Genomic DNA, 22,204 nt, shown 5'->3' on the forward strand with positions numbered 1-22,204 from the left:
CATTGTGTTAGTTTAGTTTCTCTCAGGATACAGTTCTGTTTGTTTGTTTGTTTGCTATTACATGCTGATAACTGAAGGCACCAGCATCTTAAATCCTACTTGGTGTGTTACCCTGTCAGCTCACCAAATCCTAGCAATGGCCATCCCCATCAGCAAAACCTGAGAGGCCCCTGAACTACACCCTAACTGGCCCCACTCCCTAAAACAGACAGACCTTAACTCTCTGCCGCACTGGGGATGTGTAATGATGTGACACGGTCCTTCTTATTTGCATCTCCCACATGGCTAATGAAGGGGAACATCTCTGTATTTTTGGCCATTTTGGCCATTTGGGTTTCCTCTTTGGGGAATGATGTATTGATGCCTTTTGTCTGGTTTTAAATTTTAAATCAGTTTTATTTAAGGCTTTCCAACATCAACAACTGTTTAAAAAAATCCAGAATTGCAGCAAACAACATTCTAATGGGGAAAACATTTAATGATCATGAATCCCTATGTCACCCTTGCACAAGGGCCATGCTAAATGTTTCTGTATAATTCCAATTTAGATAAATGTTGCCTTAGAAAGCACTGATCATTTATTGGTTGAATGAATGATTTCTTTAAGATGGGGTCTCACCATGTAGGTTTTGGCTGTCCTGGAACTCTCTCTCCATAGACCAGGCTGGCCTCGAACTCACAGAGATCCACCTGTCTCTGCCTCCTGAGTGCTGGGATTAAAGGCGTGCCTGCACCACCACTGCCTGGATCACTACTCATTTTTTAACTTGGACTTTTAATGTGTGTGTGTGAGAGAGAGAGAGAGAGAGAGAGAGAGAGAGAGAGAGAGAGAGAGAGAGAGAGAGAGAGAGTGTCAGTCCATTCAATTCCCTCCTCCTGAAATTCCTGCCTCCCTATTTCTGCATCTTATCCATATGCCAGTTTCTCCATGGAAGCAACTCTAGACTGGGGTAAATGGCATGCACCTTCTATGGCGTTACCGTGTCCTGCCTTGTAGTATTTCAACAGCTTTCTCATTTCACACCCCACTATGGAGTTCGCCAAGCACCTGCTCCTTCCTGTGTTGACCTTTTTATCTAGGCAATGGCCCTGTGAGGCACCATCTTTAAATAGATAAGGATGTGGTATATAAACCTTGGGGGCTAGCTCACCCACAAACCCTCTGCTCAAAGGCCTGAGAGCAAGAACTCCCCAATTCCATGCCAACATCATCTTTGACATAAATGTGCTGCCCCAGTACTGACTCCCCCACCAGACTGCAGGCCCTATGTCTCTTACCCATCTGCCCTAAGCCCGAGTTGTACCCTACAAAAGGGGAACAGCATGTGAGTACAGATTTCTTGACAAATCACACTATTCACCTTCTACAGGACATGCAGAGCCCCCTAACCTTCCCAACAGCTCAACTACTGAAGTAGCTCACTCAGGGGCTCACATGTAGGGTTGGGTGGTGCCAACCTGTGAGCTCAGAGACAGGCTTCTGCTGTCTCTGTTCCTGGAGTCCTAAAGGTGCTGCTGGCCAGCCTAGAGAGCATCCTGGACAGACAGGCGTTATCCTGCTGAAGGTGGCTAAATGTCTGGTCCTGGGGGGTGCCTTTGAATTGGCCTTTCTAGACTGGAAGATCCTGTCTGATGGGGCTGCTACCAACTTCCTTTCCAGTCCCAGCAAAAGGGAGACAGATGCTCACGATAAGTAGGTTCTGCTGTTGGTCAAAGACCCAGAATGAGGGCAGTAAGACCGGAGGAGCAGGAAGCCCCTGGGGTGAGGGGATGAGGACGCCTGTATCTCAAGCTGGGAGGCAGGTAGAAGGCAGACAGGAGCTGCAGGCTGCACTGCCAGCATCCCCTGGAGCTGAGGGCCAAACGGACAGTGAGAGGGGAAGGCTCCCACGGATGCACTCACTCTGCAGGACTGCCTGCAGGCAACATGGTAGCAGGTGCAATGGGCCCTCCAGATGGAAGGCAGGAATGTGGGTAAGGGGTGTTAGCCAGCACTTTCTCCAGTCCTGGCGCCAAGAGTGAGTCTGGGTGGGGACACTCTGTCTTTTCTCCCAGAGGAAGATTTTATCTGATTGAAACCATATCTACAAGATCTGTCCTAAATTTACTTTTTTTTTTTTTTGCCTAAGTGCTGTGTTTGTGCACGTGGTGTGTGTGACTGTCTCTTTTGCATTATATCTCTGCAGTGCGTGGGTGGCATGCTCGCGTGGGTCTTGTGGTTAATGCGTTGGAGCTCTATGCTTGCTGACTTGTGTGCCTTACACGTGGTTCCGCGGGAGCCTATGCTGAGGGCATAGTATCATTCTGAGCGTTGTGACTTGTATATGTGTCCCGTGCCTGGTTCTCTTAGGCTTGCCCTGGTCTCCCAAAGGTGGAGTGGGATGTCAGTGCTGTAAGATCAAGGTGCTGGGCGATCTACCCGGGTCCGGGTGTAACTGTGTGCGTGTGCTGTGCGCACGCCTTCCGAGCTGTGGGTTTGTGCAGCTGTGTTTCCGCGTGTGCCGGCTCAGCTCTCTGAGCGGGGGCGGCCCCGTGAGGCGCTGCGGGGCCCCGCCGGCCACAGGCTCCAATGGCGAAGCCGGTGCGGCCCCTGCTAATTACATAAGCGGGGACGTCAATAATTCGCGGGAAAACGCGAAAAAGATGGCGCCCCGCGCCCGGGGGGCCCCTTCCTGAGCGCACCGGCCCCTCCCTCCCCGCGTCCCCTCCTCCCCGCGGCGCCCCCGCCCCGCCCCGCCCCCGCCGAGACCCCTACCCCGGCCCCACGGGCGGACACTCGGCCGGGCAGTCGCGGGCCGAGCGCACCTCCGCTGCTGATGAGCCTGGTGGCCAGACTCCAAGTGGGACCGGCGGACGCGCTGCCTCGCGGTAAGTCCCGCGCTGCGAGCGCCCCGGGAAACTCCGCGTTTCACGCTCCAATCCCTGCACACGACCCCCCATCTAGAGCACTAAGTTGAGTCCTGCAGTTCCCGGGCGGGGGTGGGGGGTGGAGTCCTGCGGAGCTGCGCGCTTGTGGGATGGGGACCGAGATGGAGCCGGAGCGGTACCCTCAGGGCAGCGGGAATCCCAGCCACATCCCCAACCCAGGGCAGGGTGCGGGTGACAGGTCTCCGTTTGTGGCCGCGAGTCTTTTCTTTTCCATATGAGGCTATGGAGGGAGGATAGGAGGGCATTTGGGATTTTGCTCACGTCCAAAGTCAGGCAACGACGGGTTGGGAGCTGGGAAAGTTTGCATTTGGAGCAACTGAGGAAAGCGGTGCCTGAAGCCTTAGGGGACACTGCTGCAAGCGGTCCTCCCCCTCAACACCCTTTTAAAAAGCCAACGGCCGCCCTGGAGAGGCCTCGGCGCATGAATCATCCGCGCTTCCTGCCCCAGCCCAGCCCCGCGCGCCCAGTGCCGCGGATTTGAACTGGACGCCGACGGGAACCCGCAAACAAGCATTTCTGTGGCGATGGGTTTGAATCAGCCAATCACAGCCCGCGGGGGCCCGCTCCCGGAGGATGGAGGCGGGGTGGGGGGGCCGCTACCCGGGGGCCCAGCCAGGCCTCGGGGGCGCAGCGACCCGGCCTGCCCCCAGAAGCTCAGCGGGGGAGGAAATGTCAGTTTGTGAACCTGCCGAGGCCGGTCCGCTCCAGGCCGGAGCAAGCAGGGACCTCCCAACGCCCCAGGAGCCAAGCGCTGGTGAAGAGGGCAAGAGTTCTGACTCCAGCCTGTACCTGGTGCCTGCGCCTCTGCCCTGGAGTAGGAGGTATACACCATCATCTGGACAGCCAAGACCCTGACTGTGCCCCATTGCCCCCAGGGCCCCTCACGTGCCCACGTGTGTTTAGTTTCACATACGGACTGGCGCATTGCCACAGATAGTGTCCTTTCGGTCTCTGAAGAGGCACTCACATGAAAACACACCCAGAGCTGTCTTCCTGTCAGCAGACCGAGACGCCAGGTGCCCAGCACCTAGGCAAGGGGAGGGATCCAGAACAGGACCGCCCCCGCCGTCCCCACGCACTGCACCATAGGGAAGCTGTGTTTGACTCTAGGAGAGCGTATGTGCAGGGGTGTGGTGCCAGGTGAACCCACAGAGGGGAGAGGCGATTAACATCAGTGAAGGTCTGGGGAGATTCAGGTGGGGAAGCAGGGAAACTGGAGAGACCTGGGAACTCCTCACTCCAGGTGCCAGGCTGTAGCAAGCAAGGGGCTCAGGGGAAGGTGGATGAATTCATTGATGGGGAAAGATGAGGACAGGACTCGAAGCAGGCAGGGCTGCTGGGGTAGAGGGCAGGCGCTGGGCAGGGCTGAACCAGAAACCGCCGTGGCAGCCCACCGGCCCGAGAAGGCTGCTGATGGCCACGATGATAGCGTTATCAGGAAAAGGGGAGCAAATGGGGAGAGCCAGGTGTGTCAGGGGGCTGGTGTGGCAACAGCTTAACGCCCTTGAGCCAGCGTGGACAAAAGCATGGGCAGGTTTAAATGCCCTGAGTTGGTTTCCATGAAATCATCGAATAACTGAGAAAGGGGGCTCACGAAAGGTTCGTGGCTATGTCACACCCGTTCACCCCGAGAGTTTTCTCCAAACACATTCAGGGGAGACACAAAGTCTTGAGGGTGCGCTTCCTCAGAGCCGAGCCCACAGAGTGCTTGCATACAGGGTAATGCCTCAGCCTCCGGGGACAGGTATTGGGGTTCAGATTCATGGGTGGGGCCTTCGTCCCAGGTATGGTGGGGAGACGACTCTCTGAGAAGCAGCATGGTATGACACAGAGCCGCCTTGAATCGTTGTGAGCTGTGGTTCACCTCTGGGTCGCCAGCCACTTTCCTTGCCTCTCCTCAGTTTCCCTGTCCTTACAATGGGATAATAATGCCTCCCTCCCAGAGTCGTTCTGTCAATCAGTGTGTTTGAAAGCCTTACCGGGTTTCAGGGGCAGGGAGCAAGATAAGATCTTGTGCTTTCTCCTCCAGTGTCACCAGAAGCTGATGGATACACAAGCTCTAGACCCAGGGACTGGGGGAGCCTATGGTGCCACCAGCCACCTCCCCAACAAGGGGACCATGTCTAAGGCCAAAAAGAACTTCAGAGACTTGATGTCCAAGTTGACAGAAGGACAGTATGTGCTGTGCCGGTGGACAGACGGGCTGTACTACCTCGGCAAGATCAAGAGGGTGAGTCCTTCCCTGGCCCCTGGGCCCAGGCTCAGGCTCTCTCTGCTCGGCCCTTCTTGTCCCTCGTGCCTAGAAGCTGAACATGGAAGGATCTAGAGCTTCTCAGGGGCTGGTGTGGCCCAGCAGGCTCTTTAGAGAACTTAAGCAAACCAGCAGCCTGGGCGGGACATGGGTGACATGCTAGCCTGTTCTTCTGCCCTTAAAAACATTCCCTTGCAGTTGTCACCCTGTCCCTGATGGCCCTAGGTGCGGGAGATGGAGGAGGGTGAGACCCTGCTTTCCCTGCTGCCCCGTTTCACGCTGCCCTGCTCCTCTTCTCCCTCTCCTGTCTCAGGTCAGCAGTCCTAAGCAAAGCTGCCTTGTGACTTTTGAAGATAATTCCAAATACTGGGTCCTGTGGAAGGACATACAGCACGGTGAGTGTCAGTTCTTCGTGCCTCTCTCTGTGTCCTCGTCACCTTTTGTCCTGGCACCTGTGCTAGTCCATGGAGCCCAGGCCTTGGGCAGTCAATCGTCCTGGGCCCACCTGGGGCGATGATCGGGTTTCTGCTTGTGTGACATCAGTCCCCCCCTCCTGAATGCTCAGACTTCAGGAGGGAGGCAGGGCAGATGGAGGAGGGACTCAGGCATGTATTAGAACCAAGAGTGTAGGACTTGGTCTCGGGCCTGCAGTTAGTGTCCTACCTGAATGTTGGCTGCTACTCTGGGTCTCCTACAGCTAGGGAGGAGGAAGAGGCCCGAGGAGAGGGGGTTGAGTCACAGGCGCCAACTGTGTCCCCTATCTGCGTGTGAAGAAGTGGGTGGGGAATGTCTACCCCTGAGACGCAGAGGTGAGGGCACCGCACATCAGGGAAGCATGCATTGGCCATGCCTAGGTGGGACTCGGCCTGCTCTCAGGATGGAAGGGGGCTGGGCTTCGGCACCACCCCTGCCTTCAGGCAGCTGACGCTGTTATAGATACAGCTAGTTAGGATCATTCAGGCTACACGGGACAGATTTGCACCATCCCTAGTCACAATACCCGTTTACTTTTTTCATGAAACTCCAAACACCAACTGTGACACGGGAGAAGAAACCTATTAAATATCACTTACCCTCAAGAGAGCCGATGTGGTCCACTGCGGCAGTTCCTGAGCCGAGTCCCACATCTATCTACAGAGCCTTAGCAGTGATGCCACTTTTCTTAGTCCACATTTCTTCAACTGAAAGAGGCAGGGGACGTCCAGGCTCCACCGAACAGTGGGACATTAGATGACGCAGTGTGCTCAGCCGAGAGCTACTGCAACGTAGGGAGGTTTCCAAGAATCTGCTACTGGAAAGGGTGATTCCAAGAAGCTGGCCAAATGGGTCACGGGACTAAGTCAGTTTGTAGGTCTTTAAAAAAAAAGATTTTTCTCCAAAAACCTGTGGCCAGGGGAGACTGGTTTCTTTCCTCTAGTCCCTTGCACCCTGCACCTGTTTTCTGTGGATCCGAAGCTATGAGCATCCCCTTCTAGGAAAAACCTAAAATTCCAGCAGCAGAAAAAAGATATTTCAAATTGACAGGGTTTGGGAGGCATCCCACTGTGCACCAGGCACAGGGGCGGGGCATCGCAGGGGTGTAGCCAGGAACAGTTTGTCTCATATCCATCCAACAGGCCAGTGACCTCTTGGCGCCCTTTAAGGCTGGGTGTGATACAGCTACTATGTATCACTTTATTAAGCAATGGGTGTAAACAAGGCAACTACCGAGCCATTTCGTCAACAAATAACACCTTGAACATCTATTGCCTGTTGTATCCCATCAGGGGCCTGAGGGCACAGAGATACAGCAATGCCATTTCTGCCTTTACAAAACCTTCATCCAAAAGAGAATGAGGCAGGAGGATCACCAGTTCAAGGCCTGTCTGAGCCACATAGCAAGACTGTGTCTCAAAAGAACGTTTAAAAAAAAAAGCTAAACAGCAAATTCCTTGCAGCCTTCTGGGGTGGCAAAACAGGAGCAACACAGCAAAATGTACTTGAGGGGCTAAGGGTAAGCTCTGCTCTTGCAGAGGACTTGAGTTTGGCTCCCAGCACCCGCATGTGGTGGCTCACAGTCACCCGTCACTCCATCTCAGGGAATCTACTGTCCTCTGACCTCCTGTGGCGCCTGCACTCATGTGCACATACCCACACACAGACAGGCCCACAGCGAGAAATTCATTTAAAAATCATTTTTGCTTCTTCTTGCCTCTTCTTTCCTCCCTTGCTTCTCTTGTCTTGCTTGTTTCTTGCCTCTACCATGTCGGTCTGTCGGTCTGTCTGTCTGTCTGCCTGCCTGCCTGCCTGCCTGCCTGCCTCTCTCATGGACCCACTCCAGTGGGGCCTATTGATCTTTAATCCTCCTTCCCCAATAAGCCTCTTGTACTAAAGTTTTTTTTTAAATCACTCTCAAATGTATTTAAGGAGAGTGCGGGAAGGTGGCTCACTCGGTGAAAATACTTAACTTGCTCGCACAAGCACCCAGGTTTGGTCCCCAGAACTCACATAAGAAAGTGGGCATGGGGTGATAACTCAGAAGTTGAGGGCACTGGCTACAGTGCCAACACCCTTTTCTGTACCTCACGGGCACCAGGCCCACAAGTGGTGCACACACATCCACGCAGGCAAAGCCCTTACACATAATCCAACATACCTTTCAAAGAAAGCGGCATGCTGGTTCACACTTATAATCCCAACTCCGGGGAAGTGAAGACAGGCGGATACCTGGAGCTCACTGGCCAGTCAGGCTAGTCAGGGAACACTAGATCTCGTGAGACACCTCATCCTAAAAAGACAGAATGAGCTAGCAGTGGTGGTCCACGCCTTTAATCCTAGCACACTCGGCTCAGGAGGCAGAGGCAGGTAGATCTCTGAGTTCGATGCCAGCCTGGTCTACAGAGTGAGTTCCAGGACAGCCAGGGCTACACAGAGAAACACTATCTCAAAAAAACAAAAAACCAAGATGGTGGCCCCTGCTCAATGTGACCTGCCCACACGTGAACCTGCATGCATGTATGTACACTGAAAAGTTGTATTTGTGGGCAGCGGATGGAAGTAGCTCCGCCGTTTGCCTGGAATGTGCAAAGTCTTAGGTTTCATGCTTAGCACATTGCACCCCTCAAAAGGAAAAGATACATTTAACATAATCATGCAAATACTTCCGATATAAAAATATATTTGTTCCTTAATGGAAGACCCACATGAAAAAACATAGAGGAGGCGAATGAAAAGCCATTCTATAGCTCTGGGGCTGGGGTTTGCTTCAGTGGCAGGGAGTGTACCCAACAAGCAAGGCCCCGGGTCAGAACCCTAGCTCCAAAATAAACTAAACAAGTTAATCCGGTCACCGTGTCTGGACTTTGGATCTTGATTCGGAACACAAAATTGTAAGGACATTTTAATTTGTTAGGCCTTTGGAAATAAAAGTAACTTTAGGTACAATAAAGGCTATGCGGTGCGTTTGAAAAGGGCTCTGATCTGAGATGGCTAGAGAAAAAGGAATGGATGCCTGGGTCTTGACTTGAAATACCAGGAGGAGATGCGGGGGAGAATATAGTTTAAACAGGATTGCCTGTGAGTTCACAATTGATGACAGCATGAAGTTTATAAAATACATTATCATCCAACAATAAGTGTTTCAAATGTCATTTAACATAAGAAATGTTTAACAAAGCAAGTTGGAATAGCTGGAGGGAACCAGATGTGGTCAAAAGAGCAAAGAATTAGCTGTGAGACAGCTCAGTTTGCATTCCACTCTCCTACTTAATGTCTAAGCAAGGACCTTAACTCCTTGAGCCTCAGTTTCCCCGTCTACGAAGGTTCAGTAAGGCAGCTTTCGGGGCCTGTTGGGAAGCCCAGCACACAGCCGAAGTTCAGACCCTTGCTCTATGGTTTTTAGAATTATTGTTTTAATAACTAAGTTGTCCTTGAAAGTTTCATGCATGTACAGTATACATTCCTGTTACACTCTCCTCAACTCCCCCTGCTCTCCCTCCTACCCCATCGCCTCCTCCCTCCTCTCCATCTGCCCCTTTCCCGGATGTAGACTGGTTGTATGACACATTTGATGTAATCAGGGTCATATCTATGGCTATTGTATTGGGATTACCCACTGGAGCCCAGTGGGGTCATCAACGGGTACAATAACTGAAGATAATGATTCTTTATCCCCCAAAATGTACCCATAGGAAATGGTTCAGCACAAGGGATGGAGCCCCTATGCCATCAGTATGTGGCCCATTCTTGTGCAGACTCAAGGTAGTCATCTGCAGCTATTAAGAGGTCGTGATTGGTCGGGCGTTGGTGGCACACGCCTTTAATCCCAGCACTCGGGAGGCAGAGGCAGGCGGATCTCTGTGAGTTCGAGACCAGCCTGGACTACCAAGCAAGTTCCAGGACAGCCTCCAAAGCCACAGAAAAACCCTGTCTCGAAAAACCAAAAAAAAAAAAAAAAAAAAAGAGGTCGTGATTGTGCCAGGCGGTGGTGGTGCACACCTTTAATACCGCACTTGGGAGGCAGAGGCAGGTGGAACTCTGTGAGTTGGAGGCCTGCCTGGTCTACACAGTGAGTTCCAGGATATCCAGGGCTACGCAGAGAAACCCTGTCTTGGAAAGAAGGGGAAAAAAAAAAAAAAAACAACAGTTCAGGATGGCCATGCCATGTCCAATAGCAATTCACAGCCCTTATTTGTCTTCCAGCTCTTAAATTTCATTCTTCCCCAATGTTCCATGGAAGAGTGTGGCATAGATGCCCTCTTTAGAGCTGAACCCTCGACAGTCAGTTATTCTCAGCATTCTGTGCTGCTGTTTCTCTGCAGCTCACAGGAAACAGACACCTCTCTGGTTAAGGCTGAGTAGTAACTGTCTATGGATATAAATATATTTAGAGGGCAAATCGACACTGTGTCAATTTAGCTAAACACCAGAATTAAGTTTCCTAGTAGGGGACCTATGAGCTTCCTGCCATTTCCATGTTTGGATTCCCTCACAGTCTATGACTTTGACTTTTTTCTTGATGATGTGAGCTGGGCCTGAGTGGATAGTTCTTCTTTTTCAGCCGGTGTTCCTGGAGAGGAGCCCAAGTGTGACATCTGCCTAGGGAAGACATCAGGGCCGATGAACGAGATCCTCATCTGTGGCAAGTGTGGCTTGGGTGAGTGGGTGAACAGAGAAGGCCGTAGCTAGTGGGCCCCTCCCCCACTCCCTTGCTGAGGTCCCATCTGGTTTCTTATGTCCCCTTCTGTCCCTGAGAGCATCTCCGGGCATCTCCAGCCTTGGGGAAAGTTGAGATATGCAGTTTGGGGGAGGCCCTGAAGGCCGTCCTTGGCTCCTCTTGAAGTGGCCAGTACTGTGTTTTAGTCCCTCGGTGGCTCTCCAGCCTGGCTCCTGGGTGGGTACTACCAGACAGCGCCATGGAAGCCGGCAGGCAGTGCGGTAGCTCTGCTAGCCTCGCTGCCCTTGGCCGGGTAGCCTTGGGCCACCACCTCCTTATGAGTAACTCGCCACTCCCTCCTTCGCCACAGGCTACCACCAGCAGTGCCACATCCCCATGGCAGGCAGCGCCAACCGCCCCCTCCTCTCTCCGTGGTTCTGCCGACGCTGCATCTTCGCACTGGCTGTGAGGGTGAGCACTCCCCTTCTGCCAGTCCCTGCCTCCCACGTCAGCAGACCTGAGCCTCCCTAGCCCCAGGCCAGAGCCCCCATCACTGACCCTGTACTCCAGGCAGAGGAGCTAACTCCACTCCTCCGGCTTTGGAGACACGGGATGTTCTGCCACCCACTAGCTCTCTGTCCTACGCCAGATTGCAGAGCCTCTCTAAACCTCAGTTTTCCCATCCATAAACGGGGCACCCAATAATGGGTGATTTGCTAGTAAAACACAACTCTATGTACATGCCCCTTATACGTGGTTAATTATTGTCTGTGTTGTGCTAGTTACTGCTGATGCTGTTAATATCTTGGAGGGGGACAGAGGATGGGTTCAGGATTGGCGAGAAAAAAATCTTGCTTTTCTGACGCTCATAGAGTGTCGAGAAAAAAAATCTCCTTGCTTTTCGGACGCTCATAGAGCGCCTGGATCTCCCCAAACCTGGCGGCGTTTCTCCTGATAACTGTATGCTAACAGGTGTTGTTGGTGACCTGGGCCCTATTCCCCCCCTTCCCCAGAAAGGCGGTGCTCTGAAGAAAGGCGCCATCGCCAGGACGCTGCAGGCTGTGAAGATGGTGCTGTCCTACCAGCCCGAGGAGCTCGAGTGGGACTCGCCGCATCGCACCAACCAGCAGCAATGCTACTGCTACTGCGGCGGGCCTGGAGAGTAAGGCCCAGGGCGGGGCAGGTGCAGGCGACCCGGGCTCCCCGGTGGGCTGACGGGCGGGCGCAGCGAGTGACAGCCAGGGGGGCGCGGCCTGGGTGACAGGCCGAGGGGCGGGGCTTGAGTGGCATGCTCTGAAGAGGCGTGCTCGGAGTGACAGCTGGGGGTGGAACCTGAGTGTCTGGAGGGGCGGGCCTGGAGTGACAGCCGCGGGGCGGGGCCTTGGTGTCAGGCTAGGGGCAGGGTCTGAGTGTCAGGCTGTGAAGGCGGGATCTGGAGGGATGGACCCGGAGTGGCAGCCGCAGGGCGAAGGCTCAGTGTCAGGCCTTGAAGAGGCGGATCCCCGATGTCACATTAGGGAGAGTAGATCCTAGTGTTGGGGCCGTGCCTCTCTGCAGGAAGATGGGGCTTCGGGAGGGAGACCCAGAGTGGTCCGGTGGGCGAACAGCCGCGATAAGGCAAGTTGGTACCGAGAAGAGCCAGGAGAATCGCCTAGGGGCCTTAAAGGCAGACCGCCCCTTCCCCTGCCCTGAGTCTGAGAGCCTGCTCTGATGGTGTGGAGGTTGCCTGGAAGCCCAGCTGGGCTCTGAACTATTCCATTTGAGCTGTTTCATCTCTCAAATAGGTTTAGTTACCTTAATCGCTCATGAGCTTCCCAGTGTGCGCTGGGAGGCCGATGAATGACCCGATGGAAAACAGTATACAGAACCCTGTATGCATTAGTAAGCCGGTGCTTCTCAATGTTTGCTGGGGCAGTTCTCTTCAAAAAAAAAAAAAATACAGCCGGCGTTGGTGGTGCACGCCTTTAATCCCAGCACTCGGGAGGCAGAGGCAGGTGGATCTCTGTGAGTTCGAGACCAGCATGGTCTACCGAGGGAGTTCCAGGACAGCCTCCAAAACAATACAGAGAAACCCTGTCTCGAAAAAAGAAAAAAAATGTGCTTCCAAAAGGCTCTTCTGAAGTGAAACCGACCAAGGAATCTGCGCATTAACCCTGTTCGTCAGGGCTGGGGCCAGTGTTTCTTCTGCTAGACCGTGCTGGGCTGTGCCGTGGCTGGCCTGACTCTTCTTGTCTCCAGGTGGTACCTGCGGATGCTGCAGTGTTACCGGTGCAGGCAGTGGTTCCATGAAGCTTGCACCCAGTGCCTCAATGAGCCTATGATGTTTGGAGACCGGTACGTGCTGATCGGGGGTGGGGGACAGGGGTGGTAGCAGCAACCTCAGGTTATCTGCCAGGTTCATACAAAGGAGGTCTGTGATAGGCTGTGTATGCTTATCTACAGGAGACAGCTCAAGATAAAAGGGACCCTGGCTATGCTGGGCCAGGAGATGATAAAGCAACACACTCGGCTACATGCTTAGTTACCACTGATTTGTGTGGTGCCTTAAGCAAACTCCTGCCTTCACTAAACTCCAGGCTCTACAAATGTCTCAGGGAGGAGAGTCTCTACCTTAGCCTTACCAGAAGGTACCATAGAAGCCATGAGGGAAATAGATGGTTTCTAATTAGTAGGGCTAAGCTAATGGGAGGCATTATACATGCCAAATCAAATATTATGCTTTTTAAATCTTGGCTGGTGACTGGCATGCGTGTGTGTACATGTGTGTGTGCAAGCATGTGTGAGACAGAGAGAGAGAAGGAGAGACAGGGAGAGAGGGAAGAGACAGTGGTGACCACTACAGCCCAACCTCTCTATGAATGGAGCTGAACTCTAGGACAGTGATATTTGGAGAGGGGTCAGGGATAGATGCATTCCTTGGTCCTGTCCCCTCCACTGATTAGAGGCTGACAGCCCAGGAGTGGATGCTGACCATGAGAAGACAGGTGGGAATGAGAGGGATGGTCTAGGCTGAGGGTCAGGTGCTCTCCCATCTCAGCCCCTGCTCACCTACCCCCAGGTTCTACCTGTTCTTGTGCTCCGTGTGTAATCAAGGCCCAGAGTATATCGAGAGGCTGCCCCTGCGATGGTGAGTGGATGGGACCTATCCCTACCAGCTCCTCCCTTGCCCTCTGCCCTCTACCCTGACCCTCACTTGGCCCTTGCCTCTTGCTCAGGGTGGACATAGTTCACCTGGCCCTCTATAACCTGGGAGTACAGAGCAAGAAGAAGTATTTTGACTTTGAGGAGATTCTGGCCTTTGTCAATCACCACTGGGAGCTCCTGCAGCTTGGCAAGGTATGTAGAGGCCCAGGTGCCAGAGACACCTGCACAGGGTCACTCAGAGCAGGACTCTGTCAATCCCTGAGTCTCACCCTGGAGTGCAGTTCTTTAAGTAAAAGCTACTGAGCCTGTGCAGGGAAGGGGCTTTCTGATCTCCATTTTGGGCAGTGGTCAGTTGGGACCTCACTAACTCAGCTTCAGGGAACCAGGGCATTGCAGCAAGTGTGGCTGAATGGGACTCTCTGCTAAGGTATTTGGGGCACCGCAGATTTGCTGGCTAGGTTGAAAAACACAGTGTGTTTGTTTTCCGTTGGTCTTGCTCTGTTCTGGGTTTCCAGGGGCCTCTAACTAACAGACTTGGAAACTGTCAGAGCTGGAAGGCAGCCTAACCACTCCTGTGGGGCTACAGAGACCTCTGCCCTAACCACACCCTCAGAGTTCTCTTTGCTGCTACAAAATGAGATGTCTCCCACTTGACTGCCCAACCCTTCTTTGATGGGACAGAGCTGAAAAAAACAAACAAGGGTCCTTGGGCTGGCTTAAAAAAAAATAACCCAAATAGGTAATTCTTATGTGTGGCATGCAGTTGCGTATAATGTCTCCATTTATAGTGTCTGGAAAGCTGTAAGACACAGAAAGCCTTTTCGGATAGAGTCGGTGTTGTTTTTAATTTATTTAGTGTGAATGAGTGTTTTGCAAATGTGCGTATCTGTGCACCGCATGTGTGCCTGGTGACTACAGATGCTATAAGAAGGTGTTGGGTCCCCTGAAACTGGAGTTACAAATGTTGGTGGTAGAAATCAAAATCAGGCCCTCCGCAAGAATGATTGCTCTTAACCACTGAGCCACAGGGTTGGCTTTTTTGTTTATTTTTTTGTTTTTGTTTTTTGTTTATCGAGACTGGGTTTCTCTGTATTGTTTTGGAGACTGTCCTGGAACTCGCTCTGTAGCCCAGGTTGGCCTCGAACTCACAGAGATCCGCCTGCCTCTGCCTCCCGAGTGCTGGGATTAAAGGCCTGCACCACCAACGCTCGGCTAAAGTTGGTATTTTTAATAACTTTTCTGACTTATAAAGAATTATGCATAGAGGCTAGAGAGATGACTCAGCAGTTAAGAGCACTTGTGCTGCCTGACCAAGGATCCAGCCAGGTTCCATTCCCATCACATGCATGGCAGCTCATACCCTTCTGTAACTCCAGTTCCAGGGGTCCAGCACCCTCTTCTGGCCTCCATGGGCACTGCATACACATGGTACACATACACACATGCAGGTAAACACTCATGAAATACAAATAAATGCTTTTTTTAAAAATACATCTCTAGTAGAAAGAAAATTTTAAATTATCAAAACAGAAGTATACTTTTAAAAGATCCCTACTGTCACTACTCAGAAATAACTAGAAATAAAGTATGGGTATATCCTATTCCTCCACTTTTTTATGGTTTATACAAAGCAAAATATGCTATTTTAGATCATCTCTTTTTGGTTAGTGTTAAGCTGTCCCAGATTATTGGTGTTTTTATAACCTTTTAAATGACTGCACTGATATTCTCCCAGGCTGGACACATTTCTGTGTGCCAAATCTCATTCATGACCCATACTTTACCTGAATCATAGATCTCATAGGGTGGCATTACTGGTCAAAAGTGTGGACGGTTTGTTTGTTTGTTGGCTTGTCTTTGTGTCTTTTTGTTTGTTTCTTTGGGGGGTTGTTTACTTGTTTGGGTTTTTGTTGTTGGCTTTTTGTTTTGGTTTGGTTTTTGGTTTTTCAAGACAGGGTTTCTCTATGTAGCTTTGGCTGTCCTCAAACTCACAGAGATTCCCCTGTCTCTGCTTCCCGAGTGTGGGATTAAAGGCATGCATTACCACACCTGGCGAGTGTGGATGTTTTTAAAGCAGCAATGAGGAATGAACCCAGGGCCTTGTGCGTGACCAGACAAGCTGTCTCCCACTGGGCTACAGCCACAGCCCTGAATCATTGGGGCCAGGAGGTTTCCTCTGCATTACAGGTGGGAAGATGAGCTCAGAGAGGGAAAGAGATTGTAAGTCAGCGGCTCTCACCTGGAGCACACTGCAGCACGCGATGGCAGCAGTGGGCGGGTGTGAGGGGGGTCAGGATAGTGCATCCTCAGATGCCCCATGTGTGGGGCTGACCATCCTGCTGGCCTGCTTCCCATAGCTCACCAGCACCCCTGTGACAGATCGAGGACCGCATCTCCTCAATGCTCTCAACAGTTACAAAAGTCGGTGAGTGCAGGGAGGGAGGGAGAGGTCCTGACAGGTGAGGTCTCAATCTAAAGGTCTCCCACCATGTCTCCCCTGCTCAGCTGTGCTCCCTGCCTGGCTCCTCCTCCTGTATCTCCCCCGCTCAGCTGTGCTCCCTGCCTGGCTCCTCCTGCTGTCTCCCCCGCTCAGCTGTGCTCCATACCTGGCTCCTCCTCCTTCCCACTCTCAATCCTGGGAGTGAAATCATCCAAGAGGCTTTCTTTGCAAAGCCTCCTATGTGCTGCACCACACCTGGTGTATCCAGAACTTTTTTTTCCTGTCCTCTCTGCTTTTTGTTTTACACACACACACACACACACACACACACACACACCCGGTCAGCAGGAGTACGTGCAGGAAGCAGGGAGGCGCTGGGTGGGCCACGTTCTCAGCTGGGGACTGAATTCATTCTGAGGGCAGGGAGGCCGATGGCCTTGGTGGTTACCGGCTCGGCTCTCCCACTCTCAGAGGCTCAGCTGATGGCCCCGCCTCTTTCCCGCCCACCCCAGGTTCCTGTGTGGCAAGGAGATTAAGAAGAAGAAGTGTATCTTCCGCCTGCGCATCCGTGTCCCACCCGCCCCTCCAGGAAAGCTGCTTCCCGACAGGGGGCTGATGCCAAGTGAGAGAGGGACCTCTGAGCTGCTCCGGAAGAGAGGAAAGAGCAAGCCTGGGTCAGTGCTGGCGGAGGCTGTGGCTACAGCCAGCCTGGGTTCTCTGACCAAGCTCCCAGCTCCCGCAGATGGCAGAAGGCTACGCAATGGGCCCGGGCGGTGTGGCAGTACCGCCGTAAGCCTGGGGTCCCTAGACCCAGCAGGGTCCAGCCATAGGCACCCTGGAAGGGCTAGTGGAAAGCTCAGAGGCCCCTCACTTCCTGATCCTGGGACCCAGCCCTGCTGCATTAGGACTGGGCAGAGGCCACAGAAGTGTACGACGTGGCCTCGTTCTCCTGGCTGGGCACAGCTTCCTGTCTAGGGGCACTGGGGCAAAGAGGGACCTTTCTGGAAAAGGTCTAAACCCACTCACATTCGCTGCCCTGGAGGATGCCTACCTCCCCGGCTCCTTCTGCCCTGCCCGAACCCTCCTGACCCCACACTGCCCCCAACTCCAGCACTCCTGAGGCCTCTGACTCAGCCTCATCCCGGCCCCTCCAGCTCTGACTAGGCCGCCCTCTCCCTTTTCTGTCTCCGCAGTTTGCTGCCTCATGAATCCCAGCAGCAGAAAAGGCGAGTCTGTAGAAGAAAAAGATCAAAGTTTTTGCTGGAAGACGCTATTCCCAGTGTTAGTTCCCGGTTTTCTTATTCTCCAGTCCTACGTGCAGGGACGGCACGCATTGGGGGTCCTGCACTGTCCCCGATGCTGTCCCCAGACCCAAGGAGTACTCCAAGACCGCTATGGGGCACATCTACCGCGAGCGAATGCTCCTGCGAACACATGGGCGGGGTGGGGGTAGATAATACCCTGGGCAACACAGGGCTGTGTGGGGGCGGCAGCTCTCTAGACGTCGCCCAGCCTAGAGCCGTCCATTTCAGCATATGTCCCTGCCTCCACTATCCTCTCCTAGCGCTCACAATGCCTCTGCACCCCCCGCTTTACCTGCTGCGATAACTTTCACAACAGCTTTGAGTCTGTGCTCCCCGTGACCTCTGAGTAAGGCAGGCTCTGAGCTTTGCAGTGGAGGCAACGGAGGCCCAGAGAGATAGATGGAAGGCTGGGTGGCTGGAGAGGAGGTCGGGACTGGAAACCAGGGTGACTTGGAGCTCTGGTGACAGCTTAGAGTCAAGAGGAGTGGCAGGTTTTACCCGAGGGGTCAGTTGGCGGTCCTGGTTGAGTAGCAGCCATTGCATATGCCCCTCAGCTGCGGGAAGGGCTGCTTGTCCCCTTGTCCCGTGACTGACCCTGTCTCTGTGATGTCTATAGAGTGACTTTACTTCCGCCTGGAGCACCAACCACCACCTGGCCAGTATATTCGACTTCACCCTGGATGAAATTCAGAGTTTAAAAAGGTACCTTCTACTCTAGAGGTGAAGGGGGGGACACTCCTCTCATCCCGAGGGTGTGGACACTCTCTTCTCGGGCCTTCTGAAACTTCAGTTAAATGGCCCAGTGTGCACTGGGCTGCCTGAGAATCTGTTGCACACAGCTTGCAGCCCCCTGCCCTGCAAAGCCTTGACCACAGTCCCAGCTCCCTACAGCCTCTCCTGCCTCACACCCCACACTGGTAGAGCCATGGCTACCCTCTTACCTGTGACTCCACTGAGGTCTGTGCCCTGCCCTCCCCCATCCGAAAATTCAGGATACAGCTTCCTTCAGGAAGCCCCCACTGGCCTTCCCAGGCTGTATTGGAAGCCTGCTTAGAGCTCATAGCATCCATATTGGGGTAATTCAAGGGCAAGAATTTTATCTTTTACTTTACTCCCCAAATCGCCGAAGACCATGTCATGCTGTTCACTGGTCATGGAGCAGGAAGTGGGGGACTTAGAGTCAGATGGGAACTCTGGTCCATGCTTACCAGTTCTAACTATGCAGCATTAGCTAAATTTCTTTTCTGTTTTTGTTTTTGTTTTCTTTTTTCTTTTTTGGTTTTTCAAGACAGGGTTTCTCTGTATTGCTTTGGAGGCTGTCCCGGAACTTGCTCTGTAGACCAGGCCGGCCTCGAACTCACAGAGATCCGTCTGCCTCTGCCTCCTGAGTGCTGGGATTAAAGGCGTGCGCCACCAACGCCTGGCCAGATTTTTCTTTTTTACTCCCAACTTTGAAGACTAAGTGGGGGGGGAATAAAACAGGCAGGCCTGGGGCAAGCAGCTTGGCAGAGAGAAGACTCCTCTGCTCCAGGGGACCCTGAGGGCCTGGCTGGCCCTGAGGCAGTCCAGCAGCAGGCTTGTCCTCTCTCCCTCTCAGTGCCAGCTCGGGCCAGACCGTCTTCTCGGACGTGGACTCCACTGACGCGGCCAGCACCTCGGGCTCTGCCTCCACCAGCCTCTCCTATGACTCCAGGTGAGCTTCCCGGGCCTGCCCAGAGCTTTGCAGGGACAGCGGTCCCCAGCCCATCCACTCCCCACCGCTGTAGGAAGACACATTCTGCACTTCCAGGTCTTGAGATGGATAGAGAGGTGGGTGAGGGGTGCTGGTGGCCTGTGACTGAGTCTGCTCTGGACCCTCCACCAGCGTGGAGGCTAAGGTGTTGTGGTCCCTTCCACTTGGGACGTCCTTTGCCTGATAGCTGTGTGATGCCTCTAATCAAGAAATCCAATTCTGGGGCTGTTTGACCAGAGTCCTCTTCATTCTGGGCGTCTTGGTCTCTGTGTGCTATGACTGTGTGAGTCTGTGCCTCAGACCACAGGGCTCCTAGTCTCAGTTCCTGGCTGTCTGATTTGTATGCCGGGGACTGGCTGCCCTTCTCTGCTGTTGCCTCTGTAGCTTTAAATTGGATTCTAGGGATCAAACCCAGGCTTCATACATACTGGAGAAGTGCCCTATTACTGAGCTATCTATCACCCCCCTAGTCTTCCTGCTTCTGGGTTTCTCACTAGTGCTTCAGGTCATGGCGGCCATGTCTCAGCATCCGTTACCATGCAGCTTGTCTCTGAGACCTTTTTGCTAATACCCTGCCTGTGTGGTACAGGTCCTTCAGTTCCTTTCCCTGTGTAGCTAATCCAGCTCATACAAAAAACCAGGCAGCCTCAACAAGGCCTTTGCACTCTGGGACTTTAGAAGCATGCACAAACCACCCTTTCAGATACAAAGAACATGTGCTATTTAAGTTGAGCACACCCAGGTTTGACTCCTGGTCTCTGTTCTCTAGCTGGTTTCTTCTCTGGAGCCTCAGTTTCCCTATTAAAGGACTACTGTGAAGTTCCAGCAATTCAATTCATGCCCAGGATCTGGCACGGTACCTAAGAACACCAGTCCCGCCTGGTACCTAAGAGACTCTCGGGGGTGAGGCATCTAATGATTGTTCCAACTCATCCCTTTTCCCCTCCTGATACAGATGGACGGTAGGCAGCCGCAAGAGGAAGCTGGCAGCCAAAGCATACATGCCCCTGCGGGCAAAGCGCCAGGCGGCCGAGCTGGATGGACGCTGCCCCTCAGACAGCAGTGCAGAGGGAGCTCTGGGCCCTGAGCCCCCAGACGAAGGCATTGACAGCCACACGTTGGAAAGCATCAGTGAAGATGACTCCTCCTTGTCCCACCTCAAGTCATCTATCACCAACTACTTTGGTGCAGCTGGACGGTTGGCCTGTGGGGAGAAGTATCAAGTGTTGGCTCGGAGGGTCACGCTAGAGGGCAAAGTTCAGTACCTGTTGGAATGGGAAGGGACTACCCCTTACTGATTACCCCTCAGGAGCTGTCTAGATCCCTGGAAACCAAAGGAGGGGCAGACGAAGCCATTGGCTCCCTGTTTTCTCCCTGCTGGGGTGGTGGAGGGAAGCAGGACAGGGCCGGAAGGGCCTGGCTATCTGCCCTGCCTGCTGCCCGCCAGGCCAAGGCCTGCGTGCTGCTGTACTGATTGATTGCCTGTGTCCAGACCCCGCTGACTTTCTCATTGTCCATACACTCCGTAGCCCTCAAACTGTTTGTTAGTCCCTCTGGTTCCAAGGTACCCTGGATGTGACCCTTCATGACCCTGAGGCCTGAATCTGATTTTTACGATGCCCAGTTCTATGTTTTTAACCCTCCCGGGTGCGCTGTGTCACCACCCGTCCCCCTCATGCACATTCCGTCTGTTCCGCACTGGACAGCCTTCACTGGGGCCACAGCGTGAGAGAGGAACCCCACACTGAGGGTCTTCTACTTTCTCACCGACACCCCCAATGCCGGGAAGGTAGGGGTGTCTGACCCTGGGGAGTGATGAGCTGGGTCTCTGCTGAAGGAACCAGCATCAGGGTCCTTTACTGATGCTCACAGGAAAGACCACAGGGTCCCAGAGGTTTGTCTCCAGCAATAACCCTTCACTGTTGTCAAGGAGTGGAGCCTGGCCTTGTTCTTAAACACTTAGACCTCAAAGGAAATGATGGGGAGCGAAGCCAGGTCAGACTAAATTCCAGACCCATCATAGTCTAACACCATACCACTGTGTGGACGGACACACACACACACACACACACACACACACACACACACACACACACACCAGTCACATTCCCTCTGGGTACCCTGGTTCCTGTCCTTGGCCTCTTCCAGGGATACATGCTGCAATTAAATGTGAAAAACAAACTCTTGCCCTCTGGCTATAAACCAGCCTTGACCCCCACAGAGAAGCACAAAAGACACCCCTCTCCTGGAGAGCACCCGCCTCACTCTGTAACTGACAATCACTTTGGGGACAGGCTGGGGTTTTTCAAGGACCTGACTCATTCCCTCCCTTCAGAAAGGAAGTCTTTGTCCTTGATGGTAGTAAATAGAACCCTTAAAATGGACAAACAGCCCCATCTGGAGAGAAACCAAAGTTAGGAGGTAGGCAAGGAGCCCTTAAGTGGCCTGCAGAAGTATTAGAAACTGACTGACTTGTTGGAAAGCAGAAAGAAGTGCCTTTGGGGTGGGAGGCAGGGGCAGCAGACTGGGACCAGTCCCCTGACTGCTGCTGTGACTTTAGCAGGGTTTTGCAGGCTGCCAGTCAGAAGGAGGAGATGGGCAGCATGGGAGCATCAGACCTATATTAGAGGGGCAGATATTTCCATGACGAGGCCTGACCCCTCCACATCTGTCTGAGAGCACTCAGGGGGTCCCAGGAGTAGGTTAGATGGCCCTTGCCTTAAACCAACTGTAGTGCCTTACAAAGGGGTAGCGCCTCTCACTCTGGACACAGCCGCCCATTTCCTCCTGCTTCCCTGTCTTGTCTCAGGCAAGGATGAGCAGATGGCACTGGTCCCCATTCTCAGTCTCCCAGCTGCTGCCACTGAGATACCCAGGTGGGGCCAGGTGAAGGAGAGTTGGGAAGCCAACTCCCAGGCCAGCAGGAGTGTGGGAACTGGGGTCAATTTGTGGCTTCCTGTTGGCCTCAGCGAGCATGCCAACCTCCAACATCTGCTTTCCAGGCTGCTCAGAGAACCAGAGAGCAAGGCTGGCTGTCTGCCTTCCCCTGCTGGGTCTGAGGGGCAGGAGAGGAGGTGCTTGTTCCATTGGGAAACTGGGCACAAGGCCTGAGCAGGTCACCTGACCCCTCATACCAGCATTTCACTCCCACAGATAATGGCTGCATTACTGGCAACTGACAGTATAACCCTGTGCACCTTTGAAAAGATTTTGGTTTTGAATTGCTGCTTTTAATATTTGTTATATTAAAATTATAATTGTTGTCTGGTTT

General features: G+C 53.1%; 1 protein-coding gene and 1 non-coding gene across 4 annotated transcripts; one reads left to right on the forward strand and one right to left on the reverse strand.

The window, feature by feature from the left end:
• Positions 1-466: 466 nt before the first annotated feature.
• Positions 467-571, reverse strand: LOC121136086. Its single transcript, XR_005873215.1, has one exon. It is a non-coding gene; the product is annotated as a U6 spliceosomal RNA (small nuclear RNA).
• Positions 572-2,736: 2,165 nt separating this feature from the next.
• Positions 2,737-22,203, forward strand: Phf19 (PHD finger protein 19). Of its 3 annotated transcripts, none has more exons than XM_013122058.3 (15): positions 2,737-2,868; positions 4,958-5,158; positions 5,493-5,574; positions 10,218-10,313; positions 10,684-10,784; positions 11,327-11,475; positions 12,552-12,647; positions 13,372-13,440; positions 13,529-13,649; positions 15,815-15,882; positions 16,410-16,571; positions 17,091-17,178; positions 17,818-17,903; positions 18,799-18,894; positions 19,889-22,203. In XM_013122058.3, the coding sequence occupies exons 2-15, from the start codon at positions 4,973-4,975 to the stop codon at positions 20,229-20,231; spliced, it is 1,743 nt and encodes a 580-aa protein (XP_012977512.1). In that variant the 5' UTR covers positions 2,737-2,868; positions 4,958-4,972; the 3' UTR covers positions 20,232-22,203. The 3 variants fall into 3 exon arrangements, with proteins under 3 accessions (XP_012977512.1, XP_040591610.1, XP_021089716.1); XM_021234057.2 differs by lacking the exon at positions 2,737-2,868 and adding an exon at positions 3,563-3,749; XM_040735676.1 differs by lacking the exons at positions 15,815-15,882; positions 17,091-17,178; positions 17,818-17,903; positions 18,799-18,894; positions 19,889-22,203 and having other exon boundaries at positions 16,410-16,565.
• The last annotated feature ends 1 nt before the right edge of the window (position 22,204 follows it).

Source organism: Mesocricetus auratus, unplaced genomic scaffold (genome assembly GCF_017639785.1).
Source record: "Mesocricetus auratus isolate SY011 unplaced genomic scaffold, BCM_Maur_2.0 Super-Scaffold_100047, whole genome shotgun sequence".
Lineage (NCBI taxonomy): Eukaryota > Metazoa > Chordata > Mammalia > Rodentia > Cricetidae > Mesocricetus > Mesocricetus auratus.